Below are 20110 nucleotides of genomic sequence, written 5' to 3' on the forward strand. Positions count from 1 at the left end.
TTAGGGAGAAGAGGTCCAGCAAGTGTCTGTTTTGGAGGAAAAATCAGTACCTCGGGGCTCCAAATAATTGTACTGAGAAAACCATTTATGTTTGCATCTCAACTTTTTCTTGCAGGGAGAAAACCTTCCAAAAACCACTGTGCCTCCGGCTGTCAGTTTAGATCAGTTCCTGTTTATCCTTGGTTGAGAAAGAGCCAAAGACCTCCCTCTTTGCTGCTTCATATGCAGTGGGAGTCTGGGCCTGATGTAGTTCTGCTCTGTGGGGGCCTGAGCCTAGGGCCAGCCCAGTCAGCTCTCTGTCCCAGCCCACCACCCAGCCCACCTGGTTACTCACCTCACTTTCCTCAGCAGGGGGTGGAGGGACCTCCTTGATAATCTGAAAAGGAAAAAAAAAAACAACAAATGAATAGAAATCTCCAGCCACCTGCTTTCCATGAGGCCTGCTTTCAAAAAGGTGCCTGGGTGGTGTGGCCATAATTACCACTGTAATGGGTTCAAGCAAGGCAGGTGTCTTTCTGGGCAGAATAACTCAGTAATTACAGCATGATCCAAGCTGAGGGCTCCACACTCAACTGTGCCTCTTATAGTTTTGTATAGAGAAAAAAATACTCCACAGGTAACAGTTTCATCTGTTACTCCAGGTAACTGTCCTGCAAATGTAGTCACTCATTTATTCATCTAGTCATTCCAGCATCAACTCATTCACCAATCCACCCAAACTGCTGCACATCTAACAAGAATGGTACACAACAGAAGTTAAGATAGGGCTGCAGAGGTCAGCCAGGTATGGGCCACACTCAGACTGTTGGCAATCCCATTAACTGTTGCTGGCCCCAGGTGGTACTCATGGAGGGAGGGTGTGACAGGCAGACTGATTCCCAACAGAAGGCAGCAAAGAAGGGGTAACCAGGGATTCCTTTCGGGACCTTGAAACTGAAGAGGTACAAAGATTTACATATCAAAAATGATAACCCTGTATATGAGACAGCAAAAGAGACACAGATGTATAGAACAGTCTTTGGGACTCTGTGGGAGAGGGTGAGGGTGGGATGATTTGGGAGAATGGCATTGAAACATGTATATTATCATATGTGAAATGAATCGCCAGTTCAGGGTCAATGCATGTTACAGGATGCTCGGGGCTGGTGTGCGGGGATGACCCAGAGGGAGGATAAGGGAAGGAGGGAGGTGGGAGGGGGATTCAGGAAGGGGAACTCATGTACACCTGGGGCAGATTCATGTCAATGTATGGCAAAACCAACCAATATAATATTGTAAAATAATTAGCCTCCAAAAAAAAATATATATATATATATATACTCTAAGACTGGAGTCCGCAAACACCACATCATCTGGGTTAAAGAGAGATGTGTGGTCACTTTGGGAAGGCAAGCAATTGGGAGCCGCTTCTAACCAATGAGAGGATGGGTAACACACGGGAGAAGGACAAGCAAGGACAGGGGTGGCTGTAAGCCACCTGTCCTCACTTTTATCTCCAACTTGTACACCCCATTCATAAAAGGAAAGCTCTTGCCACCTTTAAGTTAATTATGTTTAAAATTTTTTACAAGGCAGTATGGCCATTATTCACTCTGACTCTACCACGTGAAAAAGCTGGCTTAAAACTCAACATTAAAAAAACTAAGATCATGGCATCTGGTTCCATCACTTCACGGCAAATAGATGGGAAAAGGTGGAAACAATGGCAGATTTTATTTTCTTGGGCTCCAAAATCACTGCGGTGGTGACTGCAGTCACAAAATTAAAAGATGCTTGCTCCTTGGAAGAAAAGCTATGACAAACCTAGACAGTGCGTCAAAAAGCAGAGACATTACTTGCTGACAAAGGTCTGTATGGTCAAAGTTATGGTTTTTCCAGTAGTCATGTACGGATGTGAGAGTTGGACCATAAAGAAGGCTGAACACTGAAGAATTGATGCTTTCAAACTATGGCACTGGAGAAGACTCCTGAGAGTCCCTTGGACAGCAAGGAGATCAAACCAGTCAATCCTAAAGGAAATCAACCCATTGGGAAATCAATTCATTGGGAAGACTGAAGCTGAAGCTGTAATACTTTGGCTACCTGATGGGAAGAGGCAACTCTTGGAAAAGACCCTGATGATGGGAAAGACTGAAGTTAAAAGAGGAAGCAGGCGGCAGAGGATGAGATGTTTAGATAGCATCACCGACTCAATGAACGTGAATTTGAGCAAACTCCAGGAGACAATGAAGGACAGGGAAGTCTGGCATCTTGTAGTCCATAGGGTTGCAAAGAGTGGGACACAACTTAGCTACTGAACAACCACCACGTCCCTCGAAGCCTCCCTCCTCTCACACTCAACTTTATTATCAGAATGTTGGGACCCCAACATGCAGTCCTTTTCCTCTGAGAATTCTGGAAAATGCAAAAGTCATCATATATCTTTTGATGTGTTAGCATCAACGCTGGCCTGAACCACTTTGTGGGTGAGTGCCCAGGTGCTGTCCATGGGACCAGTTTCTCAATCTGATTGGAGAGCTCTACTGGCCGCAGAGCACGCTGCCTACTAGGCAGCTCTTCCTCCCCATCCCTCCTACTAAGCACATCCGCTTTTCATTTGATTATTCTGGAGCCTCATTTGGGCTCTGATTACCCACTGTTGTCACCCATGTTACCACTATCTGTAATGTCATTTCTGTATGCTGAGATAGGCTTGAGGCTCTACTAGCACCAGCCAGGGGACTGAGCCCTCAGTTACCCAAAAGGATGGTATTCAATTAATCAAGAGGCAGAGGTGATCATTTCAAACTATTGTTGCATTTGCCTCCACTTCCTGGCCATTGTGAGAAACTTGCTGAATGTGTTTGTAAAGTACGAAGCCATGGTTTTTCTCACCCACTTGACACTGGCTCCAAACTCAGAAAAAAAAATCTCTGAGGAGGGTCATTACTGCCCAATGCAGACTTCCCACCGTCCCAGAGGCAGTGGTGATCTTCAAACAGGAGATGGAAGGAGTGAGGAGCTGGGGACAGCAATCTGGCATGCATCTCTTCTCTCAGGGCAGTCTTAGGGAAGGGAGTAAGAGGAGAGCAGGAGACTTGGGAACACAGACAGATGTTGACAGGAGTGCTGTGAGCTATGTGCTTGCTGAGTACCCTAGGTGAACAGAGGTTCAGTGCAGAGCAGCTGGGCTTTTGTCTTCAAAATGCAATCAGCCTCGTCCCTTGCTGCATGGAAGTACAGAATAGTTGTCACTTGTGAACCCCAGTCCTGCCTCTTTCTGACTGTGAAGATCAGACAAGCCCCTGAACCTCCTTGAGCTCCACTGTCCAATTCTGTGAAATGGGAGCAATAACACTAACCTAGCAGGAACTGAGTCACAGTTAGCAATAATGTTTGCTCTGAAACAGGGTGGGTGCTCAGTAGATGGTGCATACTATTATTAGTCCCCTTTCCCTTTCTTATAGTCACTGTCTCTTGCTTTTACCACATCTTTAATGAAGGTTTCACTTAACACTGCCTGCCCTCCCCTCACCTCCACTCCCCCGCCCCGCCCCCCGCCCCTGCGTTCCCCTCCGCCCGCATAAACTGAATGGACTATGCATGGTGATTTACAGATGGTGCAGCCTACAAGCCAGAGCTTCATAAAATGAGTGAGATAGGAAGCTGGTGTTCAGACAGTGGCCAGGGGGCCTGACAGTGGCCAGGTTCTTCACAGGTCAGCTGCAGTGTGTTTTACCACGTATTTTTCAGCACACGACATCAGCTAGGAAGTGCAGATATCAGCCAAGCGGCCCAACACTCAGATCAACCCAACACTCAGATCAACCCATCTGTGAGCTAATGTTCACAGTGCCTTATTGGCTATTTATTGAATTTTACAGCCAACAATGTCCCAAGGGGAACCCAAAAGACAAAGCAAAATGCAAGATTTATTAAGTGTTAATCAAAAGCAGACTAATCTATAATCTAGATTCCACTCTGACATACTTGTAAACTGGCCAACTGAACCTCTGAAAAAATGCCACCATGTTCAGGTAGACAGGATTGAAGCACTTCCATCTGGCCTCCTGGGTTGAGTGTCTGGCTGTATTCAGTGGGAATGAAGAAGACTTCCTATTGCCTCCAGCACCGTCTGCCGCCCCCTAAACACCAGCCCCTCCGACCCCACCCTGAAGTGATGGCAAGAGAGCATCTCAAAGTGCGATCCAGGCAGGCTGAGTTGAAGTCATATGATTACTCCAAGCCTTGAAGCTGGACGGGCTGCCTGACAGTGAGCCAAACCTTCATACCAAGACCAGTGCCTGGGCCACCCAATGGAGTGCTCTGAGTACACAGCCACATCAGCCCTCCCTACCTCACCCGCCCGAGGGCCTGAGCCCAGGTGGCCTGAAGGAGCAACTGGGCAACAGCCTGCATTGCTCTCCAGCCTACAGCCCACTGCGGCCTTGCTGCACAGTGGCCCAGGCTCACAGGATAAAATGCAGACTGTCCTAGCCCCCACAAGACCTGTGAGACATGGGCCCCCACTTCCCTCCCTCACTCCTCTCCACCTCCCTCCCCTTCACTTCTGCACTTCAGCCTCCTGTCACCTTCCTGTTCCTTCCACGCACCTGGCTGCTTCTCATTAGGAGCATCTTCTGCCTGAATGCTTGCTGTGTTTCTGCTTTGTCTGCACGTCTGCAGGTCTCCGTTATGGGGTCTCACACAACCCAGTGTTTTCTGTCATACTTTTAAATGTAATTGAAAGTGAATTGCATAATTCCTGGGCTTCTAACTAGTATGACTGGAGGATCTTTATTTCTTACAAGAATGCACACAAGAAGCTGCTGAGCACTACCAAACTTAGGCTTGATTTGAGCCACTTCCCTTCTTATAAGGTTCTGGAGCTTCCTCTTGGTTTTGGGTGGGCTTGTCAGCTCCTTCCTCATTAGGAGGGACAAAGAGAAGATGGATAAGGGTGAAGAAACCCTTAACAAAATGTTTAAGAGGAAAAATCCTTCAACAGACATATTTGTAAGCATATCATGGCAGGACTGGGGAGAACTCTGGTCTGTGATGTCTGGAACAGAACTGTCTCTGAAGTATGCCTGTATATATTTTAGATTTTTTTGGTTATGGTAAAATTCACATAACATTAACCATTTACAAGTGTGAGCCAATTATATTGGGTGTACCAAATGCTATCAGGTGAATGTGAAGACGTTGTCCAGGTGTCAGTAGTGACCTGGAAGAAATACACAAAACTCTCTCTCACATACACACACCTCATCTGCTTTTTCACTTCTTTTTTCCCCTGTGCAATGCAATTACATATCACAATTGTGAGCATGTGCACTTTTCTTCACTAAAGCATTTACTATAACATCCTTAACACAAATGTGTGTCCTGGTTAAAGAAGCCAGGGATTCAGGGAAGGAGGAAAATCTTAAGCTTTGGTAGAACTCGTGAAGACGTGAGAGACAGTAGACACCCTGAGAGCAAAGGAAACAGAGGGGCCCCTGAGAACTTCATCAGGGACCACACTTAAAAGGAGAATGGAACTCATGGGGCCCATCATTTGCTTTATAGGTGATTAGAAGCATGTGCCATGGATGAAGAAAAGGCTATAATGCTGAGAGCAGCAGAAAAGCAAATTTGTGGCATTTGTTCTTATTTGGAATCACACAAATAGCTTTATTTTTGTTGTTAAGAAAAGAGGACCCTGGCAAGACATCAAAAGCTGGGTTTCTATTTTTAAGCCAGTGCAGAAGGAATAACAAGACAATGAGTCACAGCCATCCACCTCTGCTGTGATACTTCGTCCTAAGAATGTACTTCCTTCCGTCCTGTTAACTCAAACGCGTGGGGCTACATCATACTCAAACCCATCATGAAACTTCATGTGTTTATATTTTAAAAATTGAGGCATAGAGCTATTTATACTGTAGCATTATTTCAATTGGGCTTCCCTGGTGGCTCAGACAGTAAAGAATCTGCCTGCAATGCAGGAGACCTGGGTTCAATCCCTGGGTTGGGAAGATTCCCTGAAGAAGAGAATGGCAACCCACTCTAGTATTCTTGCCTGGAGAATCCCACGGACAGAGGAGCCTGGTGGGCTACAGTCTGTGGGGTTGTAAAGAGTTGGACATGACTGAGTGAATGACTAAAACACACACGTTACTTTAATTAAGAATTTAAAGCATTTAAAATGCTAGAAAATTTTAGTGTATTATTAATGTTAAAAAATGTGTTACTTTAGAAGATTTTGAATGTTCTGTTCTGAACCTATTTCCCTCACTAGGCTGTTACTTTCATGGGGCTAAAATTCCATAAGGAATTGACATTTTAACATATTATTTTGCTTTTATTTTTAAATTTATTTTTTAATTGGAGGAAAATTGCTTTACAATATTGTGATGGTTTCTGCCATATTACATCGCAAATCAGCCACAATATACATATATCACCTCCTTCCCTCCCCCAGTCCTCTAGGTCATCACAGGGTGGTCTCCCTGAGTTATATGACAACTTCTCACCAGTTATCTATTCTACACATGATAGTGTATATGTGTCCATAAGTCTGTTCTCTATATCTGCATATCCATTCCTTCTCTGCAAATAGATTCACTGATACCATTTTCTTAGATTCCATATATATGTGTTAATACATGATATTTGTTTTTCTCTTTCTGACTTGCTTCATTCTGTATAACAAGCTCTAGAACTCATGAGAACTGACTCAAATCCATTCTTTTTTATGGTTGTAATAGTCTGTGGTGTATATGTACCACAGCTTCCTTATCCATTCATCTGTCAGTGAACGTCTAGGTTGCTTCCACGTCCCAGCTATTGTAAATAGTGCTGCAATGAATACTGGGGGTACATGTGTCTTTTTCAATTATGGTTTTCTCAGGGTCTCGAGGATGAGATGGCTGGATGGCATCACTGACTCTGTGGACATGAGTTTGAGTGAACTCCGGGAGTTGGTGATGGACAGGGAGGCCTGGCGTGCTGTGATTCATGGGGTCGCAGAGAGTAGGACATGACTGAGCGACTGACCTGAACTGAACTGAACTGAACTGAACTGAACAGGGTCTATGCCCTGTAGTGGGATTGCTGGGTCGTGTGGTAGTTTTTTATTCCTAGTTTTCTAAAGAATCTCCACACTGTTTTCCATAGTGGCTGTATCAGTTTATATTCCCACCAACTGTGCAAGAGAGTTCCCTTTTCTCTATATCCTCACTACCATTTATTTGTAGATTTTTTGGTGATGACCATTCTGACTGGTGTGCATTTCTCTAATAATTAGTGATGCTGAGCAACTTTTCATGTGTTTATTGGCCATCTGTATGTCTTCTTTGGAGAAACGTTTAGGTCTTCTGCCCATTTTTTGATTGGGCTGTTTTTCTGATATTGAGCTGTATGAGCTGCTTATTTATTTTGGAGGTTAATCCTTTGTCAGTTGTTTGATTTGTAATTATTTTCTCCCATTCTGAGGATTGTCTTTTAACCTTGTTTATTTCTTCATTTGCTGTGCAAAAGCTTTTAAGTTTAATTAGGTCTCATTTATTTATTTATTTTTGTTTTTATTTCCATTACGCTAGGAGTAGAGTCAAAGAGGATCTTTCTGTGATTTATGTCAAAGAGTGTACTGCCTATGTTTTTCTCTAAGAGGTTTATAGTTTTTGGCGTTACATTTAAGTCTTTAATTCATTTTGAATTTATTTTTGTGTATGGTGTTAGGAAGTATTCTTGTTTCATTCTTTTACATGTGGCTGTCCAGTTTTCCCAGCACCACCGACTGAAGAGGCGGTCTTTTCTCCATTATATATTTTTGCCTCCTTTGTCAGAGATAAGGTGCCCAAAGGTGCAGGGGTTTATCTCTGAGCTTTCAGTCTTGTTCCATTGGTCTATATTTTTGTTTTTGTGTCAACACCATACTCTCTTGATGACTGTAGCTTTGTAATATAGTCTTAAATCAGGAAGGTTGATTTCTCCAGCTCCATTTTTCTTTCTCAAGATAGCTTTGGCTGTTCAGGGTCTTTTGTGTTTCCATATAAATTGGGAATTTTTTTGTTTTAGTTATATGACAAATGCCATTGGTAGTTTGTCCATCTGTTTGTATTCCTTTTGATTTCTTTCATCAGTGTCTTACAGTTTTCTGCATGTGGGTCTTTTGTCTCTTTAGGTAGATTTATCCCTAGGTATTTTAGTCTTTTTGTTGAAATGGTGAATGGGATTGTTTCCTTAATTTCATGTTCTGAGTTTTCATTGTTAGTGTACAGGAATGCAGGGGATTTCTGTGCATAAATTTTATATCCTGTGACTTTACTATATTCATTGATTAGCCCTAGAAATTTTCTGGTGGCATCTATAGGGTTTTCTATGTATAGTGTCATGTCATCTGCAAACAGTGAGTTTTGCTTCTTCTTTTCCAATCTGGATTCCTTTTATTTCTTTTTCTTCTTTGATTGCTGTGACTAGGACTTTCAAAACTATGTTGAATAATAGTAGTGAGAATGGGCACCCTTGTCTTCTTCCTGATCTTAGAGGAAATGCTTCAGTTTTTCCACTGAAAATAATGTTTGCTGTAGGTTTATTATGTTGAGATATATTCCCTATATGAAGTTTTTTTAAATCATAAATGGCTGTTGAATTTTTGAAGTGACATTTTTAGAAACACCCTTCAAGTTATGGGAGAAATAATGGTATTTAGAGAACTTTTGATGTACCTACTACTTAACCATCGTTAATTTTGTAAAGAACACAGGAAAGACAAATGACAGGGTCTGACTTTCTCAACTGGTTTTTGGTCTTTTGTGCTTTCTACGATAGTAAAACACCAAGGAATCTGAGAAATAATATTCCTTGAGTTTTGGGTAATTTTCAATTGTGAACTCATGTGTAGTTTGCATTTACCTACGGGAGTCTTATGAAGACTCAGCTAAGGGATCAGACTGCCAGAGAGAATTCAAGTTTCATTTTGCAGATTCCTAAGTACTTCTAAACTGGGAATCCATTTCTCTTAGTTTGTAATTTATAGAACCCCAAGTAATACATATTTGAACTCTAAAACTGAGAGGTTGTTGTTTTGAATTTTTAGGGACACACACACACACACACACACACACACACATCAAATTCATAGCCCATCCTTTTACTCAAAGTCTCAGCTGTAGGCAGAAGATTCAGTCCTACTCTCAAACTTCTATGGACTTATGTAAAGCTATGAAACCAAATGTCTAGGTTATTGAGATTAGAAAATCACCACTGTTTTAGGGTCAGCTAAGCACCTAATTTCCAGAACCTTCTTTATTTTGTCCCTGGAAATGTCTGTTTTCTTGTGATCCTGGTTATGCACTTAAAACAAACTTTTATTATATATTTTTTTCCAGGAGTTTTTTGTTTTTATTTTGCTGTGAGGTCTAGTGTATCACCAGCTTGGAGTAATTGATTTTTTGCAAATGATTATCTCCTGCATGCTCAGGAGGCATGCTAAGTTGCTTCAATCATGTCTGGCTCTGTTCAACCCTATGGACTGTAGCCTGCCAGGCTCCCCTGTCCATGGGATTCTCCCATAGAATACTGGAGTGGGTTGCCATTTCCTTCTCCAGGGGATCTTCCCAACCCAGGGATCGAATCTGTTTCTCTTACATCTCCTGCATTGGCAGGCAGGTTCTTTATCACTAACACCACTTCAGAGGGGTTAACTCAAAAAAATGTATTTAGATGCTTAAAATCATTTGGAGCTTTTGATTCAAAACATCGCATATTATGGGACTTCTGGACTGATACCTTAATTCCAACTCTTTTGCTACCTCCCTGGCCTTACAGCTTACTTAGTATAGAATTCACCTATGACGAATGAGGCCCCGGTTCCGTTCCTGAGTCGGGAAGATCTGCTAGTGAAGGGAGAGGCTACCCACTCCAGTATTCTTGGGCTTCTCTTGTGGCTCAGCTGGTAAAGTATCCACCTGCAATGTGGGAGACCTGAGTTCGATCCCTGGGTTGGAAAGATGCCCTGGAGAAGGAAAAGGCTTTCCCACTGCAGTATTCTGGCCTGGGGAATGCCATGGACTATATAGTCCATGGGTCGCGAAGAGTCGGACATGACTGAGCGACTTTCACTTTCACTGACCTCATAGGTTCTGTGTGAGGAGAAGCCATCAGGAGAGCTATGTATAGAAGAAATGCCAATGAGATCTCAAAAGCCATATAACAAAATACTTTAGTCTCATGGATGGAAGGAGATGCTTGCTCTTTTGCTTTTACAATCTAGACTTCAATTCTGATTCCTTAACCTTATAATAAATATCTTTCTAATTAAAATCAAGAAACCAAGGGAAACTAGGCAATGCAAAGTGGAGAATGTCCAGCAAGTATGAGATACTAGCTGATGACAGAGAAATGAATCTTACTATACAAACAGTATAAATGTAATAGAAACCTCACAGCTGATTAAAGCTGGCCAAGTACTGCTTGAATTCAATAAATTTACACTGTAAAAGTTTAGTAAAGGCTACTGCCAAGGGTGTTGATCTAGAATGTAGTACAAGACATTTTAAAAGAAATGAGCTCAACTTTTTTGTCTTTTGCATTTGGAACTCAAATTTCAAATAATTCTTGGCCTTTCATCATATCTCCCCTAAGACTGGAATTATTTCAAAGGCAAAACTCATCCATAACTCAAGAGAGAATGGGGGCAAGAATTTTAACATCAGTTGATAAAGCCCAAATGACTTACATGGTAATTCAAAAACACAGCCATGCCTAGTCTCCAGTAGACAATGTGCCAGGCACTGCAAAACTGAGACAGTTTTAAAAAAATCCATGAATTCAGATTCCCTGAAGCTTAGAGGAGCATCTTATCTGCCTTGGTTATGGGCAAGGTGATTCTAGCCGTGGGGAGTGGCTGTGGATCTCATCAGGAAACACACTGAGCAAGAATGGGGGGTGATGTTCACAGTGTGTTTGAGCTTGTTGGTGTTGACATACCCTTCAAGAAGGGCAGGAATGGGGCCATTCTTAGGAAACCAGGAATATGACTTTCAGCCAATTCAGCATTCTCTGGTATTATGTTTCCCAGTCTTTGGCAGAATGTTAGTGCCCTTCCAGACATCAGTATGTCTATAGGTGTTTGGGAAGGACTAGTGTCCTTCTAGGTGCTGGTATGTTAATGGGTGGGGATAGGACTAGGCCAAGGGGAAGGGGCTCCAGGGTCAAAAGAAGCTTAGGTGGATGTTGTTTAGAAATGTTGCCACTGACTACTTACATCGTATTTTGATGTGTAACCAGATTTGAGGATCACAGGCCAGGACATGTTGAAGGGGAGGAGTAGATTCACTTATACTAGGTGAGAATAAAAGGAAGCAACCTTAGAGCCAATAAGGTTCCAGTTTTCTAATTTTTCACATGAGGAAATGAATTTAAAAGATTTGCCTTTAACTGATGGATGATGATCTCATATTGGAACCCTGTTGTCTTTAATGACAGCTCGTCTCTTCCCAGCTCACTCAGGGGCATGAGGATGGTGGTGGGTGGGTTCCCATGCAAGTGTCAAGGCCAGCCCCGCAGGGATGAGGGAAGCCATGAAGGCAAGGTGGAGATGACAACAGACTGGGCGTTTGGGGCTTGTGGTGCAGGGCAGGCCACGACAGAGCTCTGTGTAATCTTGCACGCTTCAGAGCAAGGCGTGTCCAGATGGGAGTGGGTGGAGGCTGGAAAGGGGTCCAGAAAGCACGATGAATCTAGGCCTAAAACGCCTGGCTAAGGAGCTGCTTGTACTTGTTAGGTTTCTATTAAATAAACTTCAGTAAATCCCTTTGGTGATGTGAGGGTTGGTTGTCTGGCCCTGAAAATTAAATATTATGCTTAAAGGTGTGGAGGGCATTATTTGAAGACTTTATTTTTATTTCAATTTAAGGCATATCAAGTTCCTGATTAGTTTTCATCCCTTGGAATTTGTCACTGGTGATGACAAAGGGGTTTATTTGTTGAGCTACCCTGGAAATTCAATAAGGGAATTAAACATGATCCTTTACATAATTCTTTAAAAACTGTTCATAAAATACCTACAAGGCCGTTAAAAACAAAGCAAAGCAAAAGGGAACTGACTTTTGTTTATATTGAGAGAAATTCTCAATACAAGCACATAATCCTTTCCCAACAAACTGAATAAAAATATTTGCTATTATTTGAATAGAAATATAGCAATTTGATTTCACCTAAATAGTGTGGTTTAATTAGCTGGGTTGCAGAAGAATTGCGACTCTCTAGCAGGATCTCTTTGGAGTAGGAAATGGCAACCCACTCCAGTATTCTTGTCTGGAGAGTTCCATGGACAGAGGAGCCTGGTGGGCTACAGTTCATGGGGTCGCAAAGAGTTGGACACAATTGAGAGACTGAGCACAGCACAGCAGGATCTCTTACTTTCTTTCTAGTTGTAGAAAAAAAATGCACAACCTACTCTTAACCATTTTAAAGTGTACAGTTCAGTAGTGTTAAGTATATTCATGTTGTTAGGCAACCAAGCTCCAGAACTTTCTCATCTGGCAAAATACAGTAGGATCTTTTGGCTCAGGGCTCCTGACCCCATTTACCTTCCAATCAAATGGGCACATTTCTAGGATTATATTTGAGAAGCAGATATAAATGTGCTTTGATATGCAATGTTTGATACATACAAAACCATGTGTTAACAGACATGTAATTTATGAAACCTAATAATAATGATGCAAACACTCATGAGACTACCATGCCCTATAGTTCCACTGTTTGTGAGTTCCTTGTATATCCCCAAGATGATTTAGCTTTTTAGTTTAGTTTGGGAAACATATGAATTACATGCCAGGCACTGTACTCCTTTGTAGGATGATTTTCTGTGACTAGTTTCTCCCTCCCCTGGAGGGGTTCATTGTATAGTGACAGGAACACATATATGAATGATGTGTTAGAATGAAACAGTTCTCTAGTCCAGTGGTACCCAATCTTTTTGGCACCAGGGACAGGTTTCACAGAAGACAATTTTTCCAAGGACGGCTGGGTCGGAGGGATGGTTCTGTGATGATCCAAGCTCATCATATTTAAGGTTCACGCTCCTATAGGAATCCAATGCGGCCACTGATCTGACAGGAGGCAGAGCGCAGGTGGTAATGTGAGCAACAGGGAGTGGCTAAAAACATAGATGAAGCCTCCCTCACTGTCCTGCCTGCTGCTCACCTCCTGCTGTGCAGCCCCGGTTCTAATAGGCCATTGACCAGTGCTGGTCTGAGGGTTGGGGACCCCTGCTTTAACAGATGTGTGAAAAAAGCTCTAGGAAAACCAAGGAAAGCTGAAGCTAATTCTCCCAGGTGGGAACAAGGAAAACCAGTTAGATGGAGTAACCATGAGCAGGACTTCAAAGAGGAATTGTAGACAGAATAGATAGACGATGAGAATATTTCAGCAAGTGGAAACAACAGAAAGAGATCAATAATAACTACATGGTATGTTCAAGGAGCCCCAGAGAACAGAGTGGGCCTGGAGACTGCTCTCCTTCCATTTGGCTACTCAAAGAACTTTGAGATTTATAAGTAATAGTCTTGAACTGGGCACAGTTAATGTCTGCGAAACTACACTCCTGGCTTCCAACAGCTTATGTGTATAGGGAAAGACTGACGAGTAAACAATCAGTAACAACAGCATGGTTGGTGCCTTGAAGAAGCCCTCACGGGGTGCTTAGGGGGTCCATGTACACACAGGGAGGAGGGTAGGAGGTGAGGTTGGAGAAGGGGGTTGTGGCCAGACTGGAAAGGGTCTACACATGCCAAGTCAAGGAATTTGAAGTCTATTTTAGAGAACCTGAACAGTCATGAGGATTTGGGGCAGGGAAGGGAGTGGGATCATGAACTGTTTCTTTGATTTTTTTTAAAGAAAAAAACCTAGTGACAGTAGACTAAAAGAGCAGTTAGAAAGTTATTGGAATAGTTCAGGTGGGAGATGCAGAACCTTAGACGAGGGCAATGACATCCATCCATTCACTCCTTCATTCATTCCAAACTATTTGTCAAGCAACTCCTGAGTTCTTGGTATTATACTAGGGCTGGGGCAGAGAATGTGGACAGAAGTGCCAGATGAGACGGGGTGTGAGAGAAGAGGATGCTCTACACACAATTCCGAAGTGAGAGAAGATAAGAAGAGAGAGAAAGGACATTGGCAATCACTCTGCTCTCTCTAGTTTGGGCAGCTCAGAGGATGATGATATATCCATTGATGAAGACCAGTTCTGGGGTCAACAAGTTTAATTGGGACATGTTGTGAGGATGGGTAGAGATACCCATGTTTGAGAAATCCACTCGGTCCTGATACTATAGACCTGATCTTTTGAAGCCAAGGCCAGAGATGGGTGGCCACATCGAGAAGCCATCAGCATATCCGTTGTAGCCGAAGTCATGAGCGTTCATGATATTGCCAGAGACAATGTGTAGAGAAGGCTGAAGACAGTCTCAAAGAACAAGAGGTGAACAGCAGCAGAAGGAGACAGAAGAGTCAGCAGCAGCCAGCAGGGGAGAGAGTTGAAAGGAGAGAGTGCTCACTGCTGAAAGAACTAGAGTAGGAAGAGAAATGAGCACTCCAGGCTGGGAGTTCAGGCTTGCAAGGGATGGACTAGAGAAAGAGTGGTGATGGAGCCCAGGGTGCAGCAGGCTGAAGAGTGAATGGAAGAACAGTCTGCTCTGCAGAGAAGTTTTCAGATGAAAGAGAGGGAGAAGGAATAGGGCAGCTTGAAGGAGGAATAAGCTATGACACATTTGTAAAGGTTGAAGGAGGCCAGCAGGCAGCGGGGAGAAAGATGGTGGAAAGGATGAAGATACCATAGGCAGAGGTGAGTGGGGGAGGGCAGGATGAAAGACATAAGTGAAAGCGAGGGAGAGGGGCCAGTCTGCATCCGGAGAAGGGAGGGATGTTGGAGAAGGATGCACACAAGTCTGTTTGAAGTGGAAGGTTTCCTCACAGGATGGTTTCCATCTTTTCACTGAGACAGAAGAGCAGGTTGACTGTTGAGACTGAAAGGGCCAGAAGTAGCATAGACATCTCCAGGAGAAGAAGAGTCTGTGAGGGTGAAATCTGGGGCTCCATACGGATGAGGTCAGGGTTTGCTAAGCAATTCAAAGGACCGATCAATGTGCCCTTCCTTCATCAGTGTGCTTGGGTAATTATTTTCTGAAGGGATCAGCATCTTGGGAGCAGGAAAGAAGACTTAACAATTGTTCTGTTCAGGTGTAGGAAGGGGGCAGGGCAGATGGAGAAGGAGTTCCGGAATCGAGGGTGTTCCTGAGAGTGGCAACATGGGGTCAATAGGTTAAGAGACCATGCAAGCTTTTATTCTATCCCGAGATTTTTGATTTGGAGGAGTCAAGTCCCCACTACTAATCAGGGATCGATCAGTGTCTGGTGACCTGCTGAAATTTAGACCAGAGGCGATGGCCCTTCCCTGTGTACATGAAGCTACCTCCCTAGCTGGACTGCAGGCTCTTGTTAGGGTGCTGCATCTTGGCTGGGATGATGGTAGACACTCAGGGTTACCTAGACTTTCTTCATCTATATTAGATGACATTTACTGCTAATACCACTGATTCATTGTTGACTTTTTCACTCTTACAATATATTTCAACCCTTTTTTCATGACCATCTTATTTAGATTTCTTGGCCTTCCTTTTTTTAAAGTTCAATTGATAAAGTTCAATAATATTGGACCAACTAATAAGTAGATAGAATGGTCATCGCATGACTTAAAGGGTTCTGACAATGCCCCTTGGAACTGAGGCAGGGCTCTATTTACTTGTCTATTTTGGGGTAAAATATTGGCTCCTGAATTCCCTCTCTGCAACTGCAAATAAACCCAGGCTACATAGTCCAGTGACTCTCTCCCTTTCAATGGGAATGTTTTTGGTGCCAGTGAATAAAGGTAGGAATCTTAGAAATCAAAGGTTTACCTGGGGATATTGAGGTCCATGCTGGGAAACACTAAAAGGTTTTGATCCAGGGTCTGGAAAAATTCTCTCTCCATTGGTCACCACTGATAGACTATTCTCAGCTATTTGGGCAAGAAGTTAACCCAGGTTTCATCTAGGCAGAAGATAAGAGCCAGATGGGAGTAAGGTCCTTTCAGAAAGGCAAAATGCAATGAGAAGCACCAGTCACTCTCACACTTCAGATTTCTTCTTCCAGATGGGGCTAGCAAGAATCAAGAGGATGCTGAGTTCTACAGAGGGCCAGCTTGTAGTAACCAATACACTTGCTCTGGTCATCCTGGTCATTACTTTTAAAATGTTCATTATGATGAGTAAAGAGTGAACTAATTGCCTGCTCTTCTACCCCTGCCACCCTCCAGGACTTTGTGGATCACCCCCATTCCCACTTCATATCTGGCCACTAAAGGGTTAATGTTTGGCTCAGTTGGGATAGGGGGGCCTTGCGGGTTGTTAAATACTTTAAATATCATTCCCAGAGAGAACTGTGCAGAAGACAGAGGAAAGACACAGCAGAGAATCCTCATGGGCGCCTCATGTTACAGACCCTTTCTGCTCTCTGGTTCTTTTCCATCATTGAGATGTGGCTTTGGTACCAGGTCATGAGGCATTCCTCACACTCGAGGCAGGGCAGAGAGAAGGACAACGGAAGGTTTCAGGACCATCAGTTACAAGGATGCCCTCTGTCAGCCCCAGACTGTGGGGAGGGGGTGCTGTCAAACAAGGGAGAGAAACTTCCTGCATTCTGCCTCCTAGGGAGGCAGGAGATGATGAGTGCCCTCCTTCCTGTATACTCCCTTCAGAAAACACATGACTTTATCCCATCCCCCTCAGAACATCACCATTCATGAAGGAAGCCAGTGATCAAGAAGCAATTTTGGGGGTACACCAAGTGTCAGCCCCGGACAGCTTTCAGAAATAGCTGTGAGGGCAGTTTCTATAGACCTCACAAACAGGGAAATCAATCTCTAAGATCTTCCCCTTGCAAAGAAAGCCTTCAGGACTTACAAAATCAGACTGCATTAAGACTTTTGGCTGTCTTCCAAAGCAACATAGGCTTAACCAGATAGAATCGTTGAAAAATATTTTGAATATTGCAAAACAATCTGGCCTTATGTAATCCTGCTCCCAATAATGAAAGCTGTTAATTAAGAGACATTTTCCTGGAAAATAAAACCACAATAAGATATCATCTCATGCCTGTTAGGATGGTTATCATCAAAAAGACAATAACAAGGGTTGGTGGAAATCCTTATAAACCATTCATGGGAACATAAACTGGTATAGCCACAGTGGAAAACAGTATGGAAGTTCCTCAAAAAATTAGAAATAGAACTACCATGACCCAGCAATTCCACTTTTAGGAAACAAAATTACTATCCCAAAGAAGTACCAGCAGCCTCGTGTTCATTACAACCTTATTTATAATAGCCAAGACATGGAAACGACCTATGAAGGATGAATGGATAGAGAAGGTGTGATGTGCGTATACAGTGAAATACTATTCAGCCATAAAGAAGAAGGAAATCCTTTCATTTGTGACAACATGGACTTTGAGGACATTACACTAAGTGAAGTAAGTCGGGCAGAGTAAGACAAATACTGTTTGATCCCACACGTGGAATTTAGAAGAACCAAATTCATAAAAGCAGATCAGGTTTGTGATTGCCAGAGGCAGGGGTTGGGGTACAGGTTTGAGGGTAGAGGAACTGAGTGAAGGGAGTCAAGATGTACAAATTTCCAGTTAGTTCTAAGATAAATAAGCTCTGGAGTTGTAATGTAAGACCTGATGTCTACAGTTTAGACTACTGTACTGTCCATTTAACAGTTGCTAAAAAGGAGTTCTTGGACTTCCCTGGTGGCTCAGTGGTAAAGAATTCATACGCCAGTGCAGGAGACATGGGATTGATCCCTGGGTGGGGAAGATCCCCTGGATGAAGGAAATGGCAACCCACTCCAGTATTCTTGCCTGGGAAATCCTCTGGACAGAGGAGCCTGGCGGGCTATAGTCCCTGGGCTCACAAAAGAGTTGGACATGACTTAGTGAATAATACCACCACCACTGCCAAGAAAGTAGTCCTTAGAAGTTCTTATCACAAAGGAAAAAGTGTGTAACTATGTGGGGTAATCGCTGTTTGTTGTGGTAAACTTTGTGCAATACATGTATCAAATCCTTAAGTTGTATACTGTAAACTTAAAAAATGTTATATGTCAATTATATCTCAATAAAACTGGAAAAAAAGAGACATTCCTCACCAACATAAATTGAATGCCATATGGTACAGTTATGTATTCTTATTATAGTAACTATTTTAAAATAATAATATCAATTATTGTTACTAAAAATAATACAAGGAACTGTTTCAAGTAGTATATATACACATATACATATATATCTATACAGATATAGATATACATATTTACGATCCTTTAATTTTCACTATCTACCTATGAGGTCAGAGCGCTCATTGTCCTCGGTATACAAATGAGGAAACTGGGGGACAGAGTGGTTAAGTAACTTGCTCAAGATCGCACAGCAAGTAAGTCATAAAACTGCTTGGCTGTTTTATTGTTTCTAGCTGCCCTCACTCAGAAGTAACAGTTTTTAACAATTAAAGGGACTCAGTGAACAAAGGTGATGCCTACTATAACAGAAGCCCTGGTGTTCACTTTGGGCTGCCACCAATACCACCACCAGCCACCCCTTCTTTAAGAGCCCCTCCAGAATTCCAGACTTGGAAATGTGTATATTTCGGAACCGCTATACAGAGCACTGTGGCTGGCTCATTTTTTTTTTTTTTTAAACCTTCAAAATAAAATGGTTGTGCAGCCTTAAGTATTTAAACATTTAACTTTTGAGGCTGCCGGGGCTGAGACAGCTTAAAATCTTGGTGAAATCACTCCAGCCTGGATTACACTAATTGACCCAAGATTTGCACCTGTCTGGAGTCCCTCCCCACTACACATTCTTGTCTGCTAAAAGTCATCTTTTCCCGTCTACACCAGAGGCTTCTGTTGGTGCAAAGGCTTTACTTTCCAGAAATCCTTGCCACATGGATCCATATCCTGGCTGAATTTCTTGTTTCATTCATTTCCCAACTCCTTAAGATGTCATTTGAAGACATTTCCTCCTTCAGTTAAGTCTAGTGCTCTGTGAGTCTTTGGTTTCCGTTCTTCACACAGAATTAAAAAAAAACAATTTTTTTTTTTTTTTTGCTGTACTCTGCAGCTTGTGGAACCTTAGTTCCTTGGGCAGGGATTGAACCTGTGCCCCCTGCACTAGAAGTGCAGTGTTAACCATGGGAACACCAGGGTATTTCCACACATAGATTTTAGGAGCTTTGTGTTGTGTGCTTAAATGCTGGGATTCCAGAGATAAAGTGAAGAAAAACTGGCCTGGAGAGTCTCATCATCTGTTTTCCCCTCCTGGGCTGATCATAGAAGGACTGAAATCCAGGGAATGAAAGTTGCTGCAGCAGCAGAGCAGCACTGATTCAAACCTACCTGGCTTTACAGTGCATGCTCTGACTGTGCAAGAAGGCAGGGTACGTGCTAGAACTAGACCTGTGAGACCTAATGTTTTTCTTCATTTGAATATTATGTTGTTTGGGCTTTTCCTTTTGTTTGGGTCTCTGGGCCAGGGAATAGAAATTTATTGTTGCTGTTGTTTAGTCAGTAAATCCTGTCTGACTCTTTTGTGACCCCATGAACTGTAGCCCACTAGGCTCCTCTGTCCATAGAATTTCCTAGGCAAGAATACTAGAGTGGATTATCATGCCCTCCTCCAGGGGATCTTCCTGACCCAGGGATTGAACCCAAATCTCTTATGTCCCCTGCATTGGCAGGTGGGTTCTTTACCACTAGTGCCACCCAGGAAGCCCAGGTGCAAGCTATAAAAGGTAGGTGCCACTCTGTATTGTTAAAAATAGAGGCCTAAGTCACTTTCTCGGATGAGCTGACAAGTTGCTAAGACCAAGTTGGCTTTGGAAGAGTATCAGTTGGTGCAACTCAACAAATACGTGTGTGTATGTGTGTGCACACATGCACATGTACCAAACACACACACATTCATGTGTATTGGTTACATATCAACTAAGCCTCATCATTTACAGTATTCTGCTAATCCTTCCTAGGCACTGGAC

General features: G+C 42.9%; 1 protein-coding gene across 1 annotated transcript in view; it reads right to left on the reverse strand.

The window, feature by feature from the left end:
• The window catches only part of ANTXR1 (ANTXR cell adhesion molecule 1), a 266648-nt gene that overhangs the window by 87453 nt on the left and 159085 nt on the right, over positions 1-20110 (reverse strand). Inside the window, exon 14 of the mRNA XM_055400577.2 lies at positions 335-376. Coding sequence (XP_055256552.1) covers positions 335-376 — 42 coding nt within the window. The remainder of the gene's footprint in view (positions 1-334; positions 377-20110) is intronic.

Source organism: Moschus berezovskii, chromosome 11 (genome assembly GCF_049115385.1).
Source record: "Moschus berezovskii isolate FMDL1 chromosome 11, NW_MosBer_1.0, whole genome shotgun sequence".
Lineage (NCBI taxonomy): Eukaryota > Metazoa > Chordata > Mammalia > Artiodactyla > Moschidae > Moschus > Moschus berezovskii.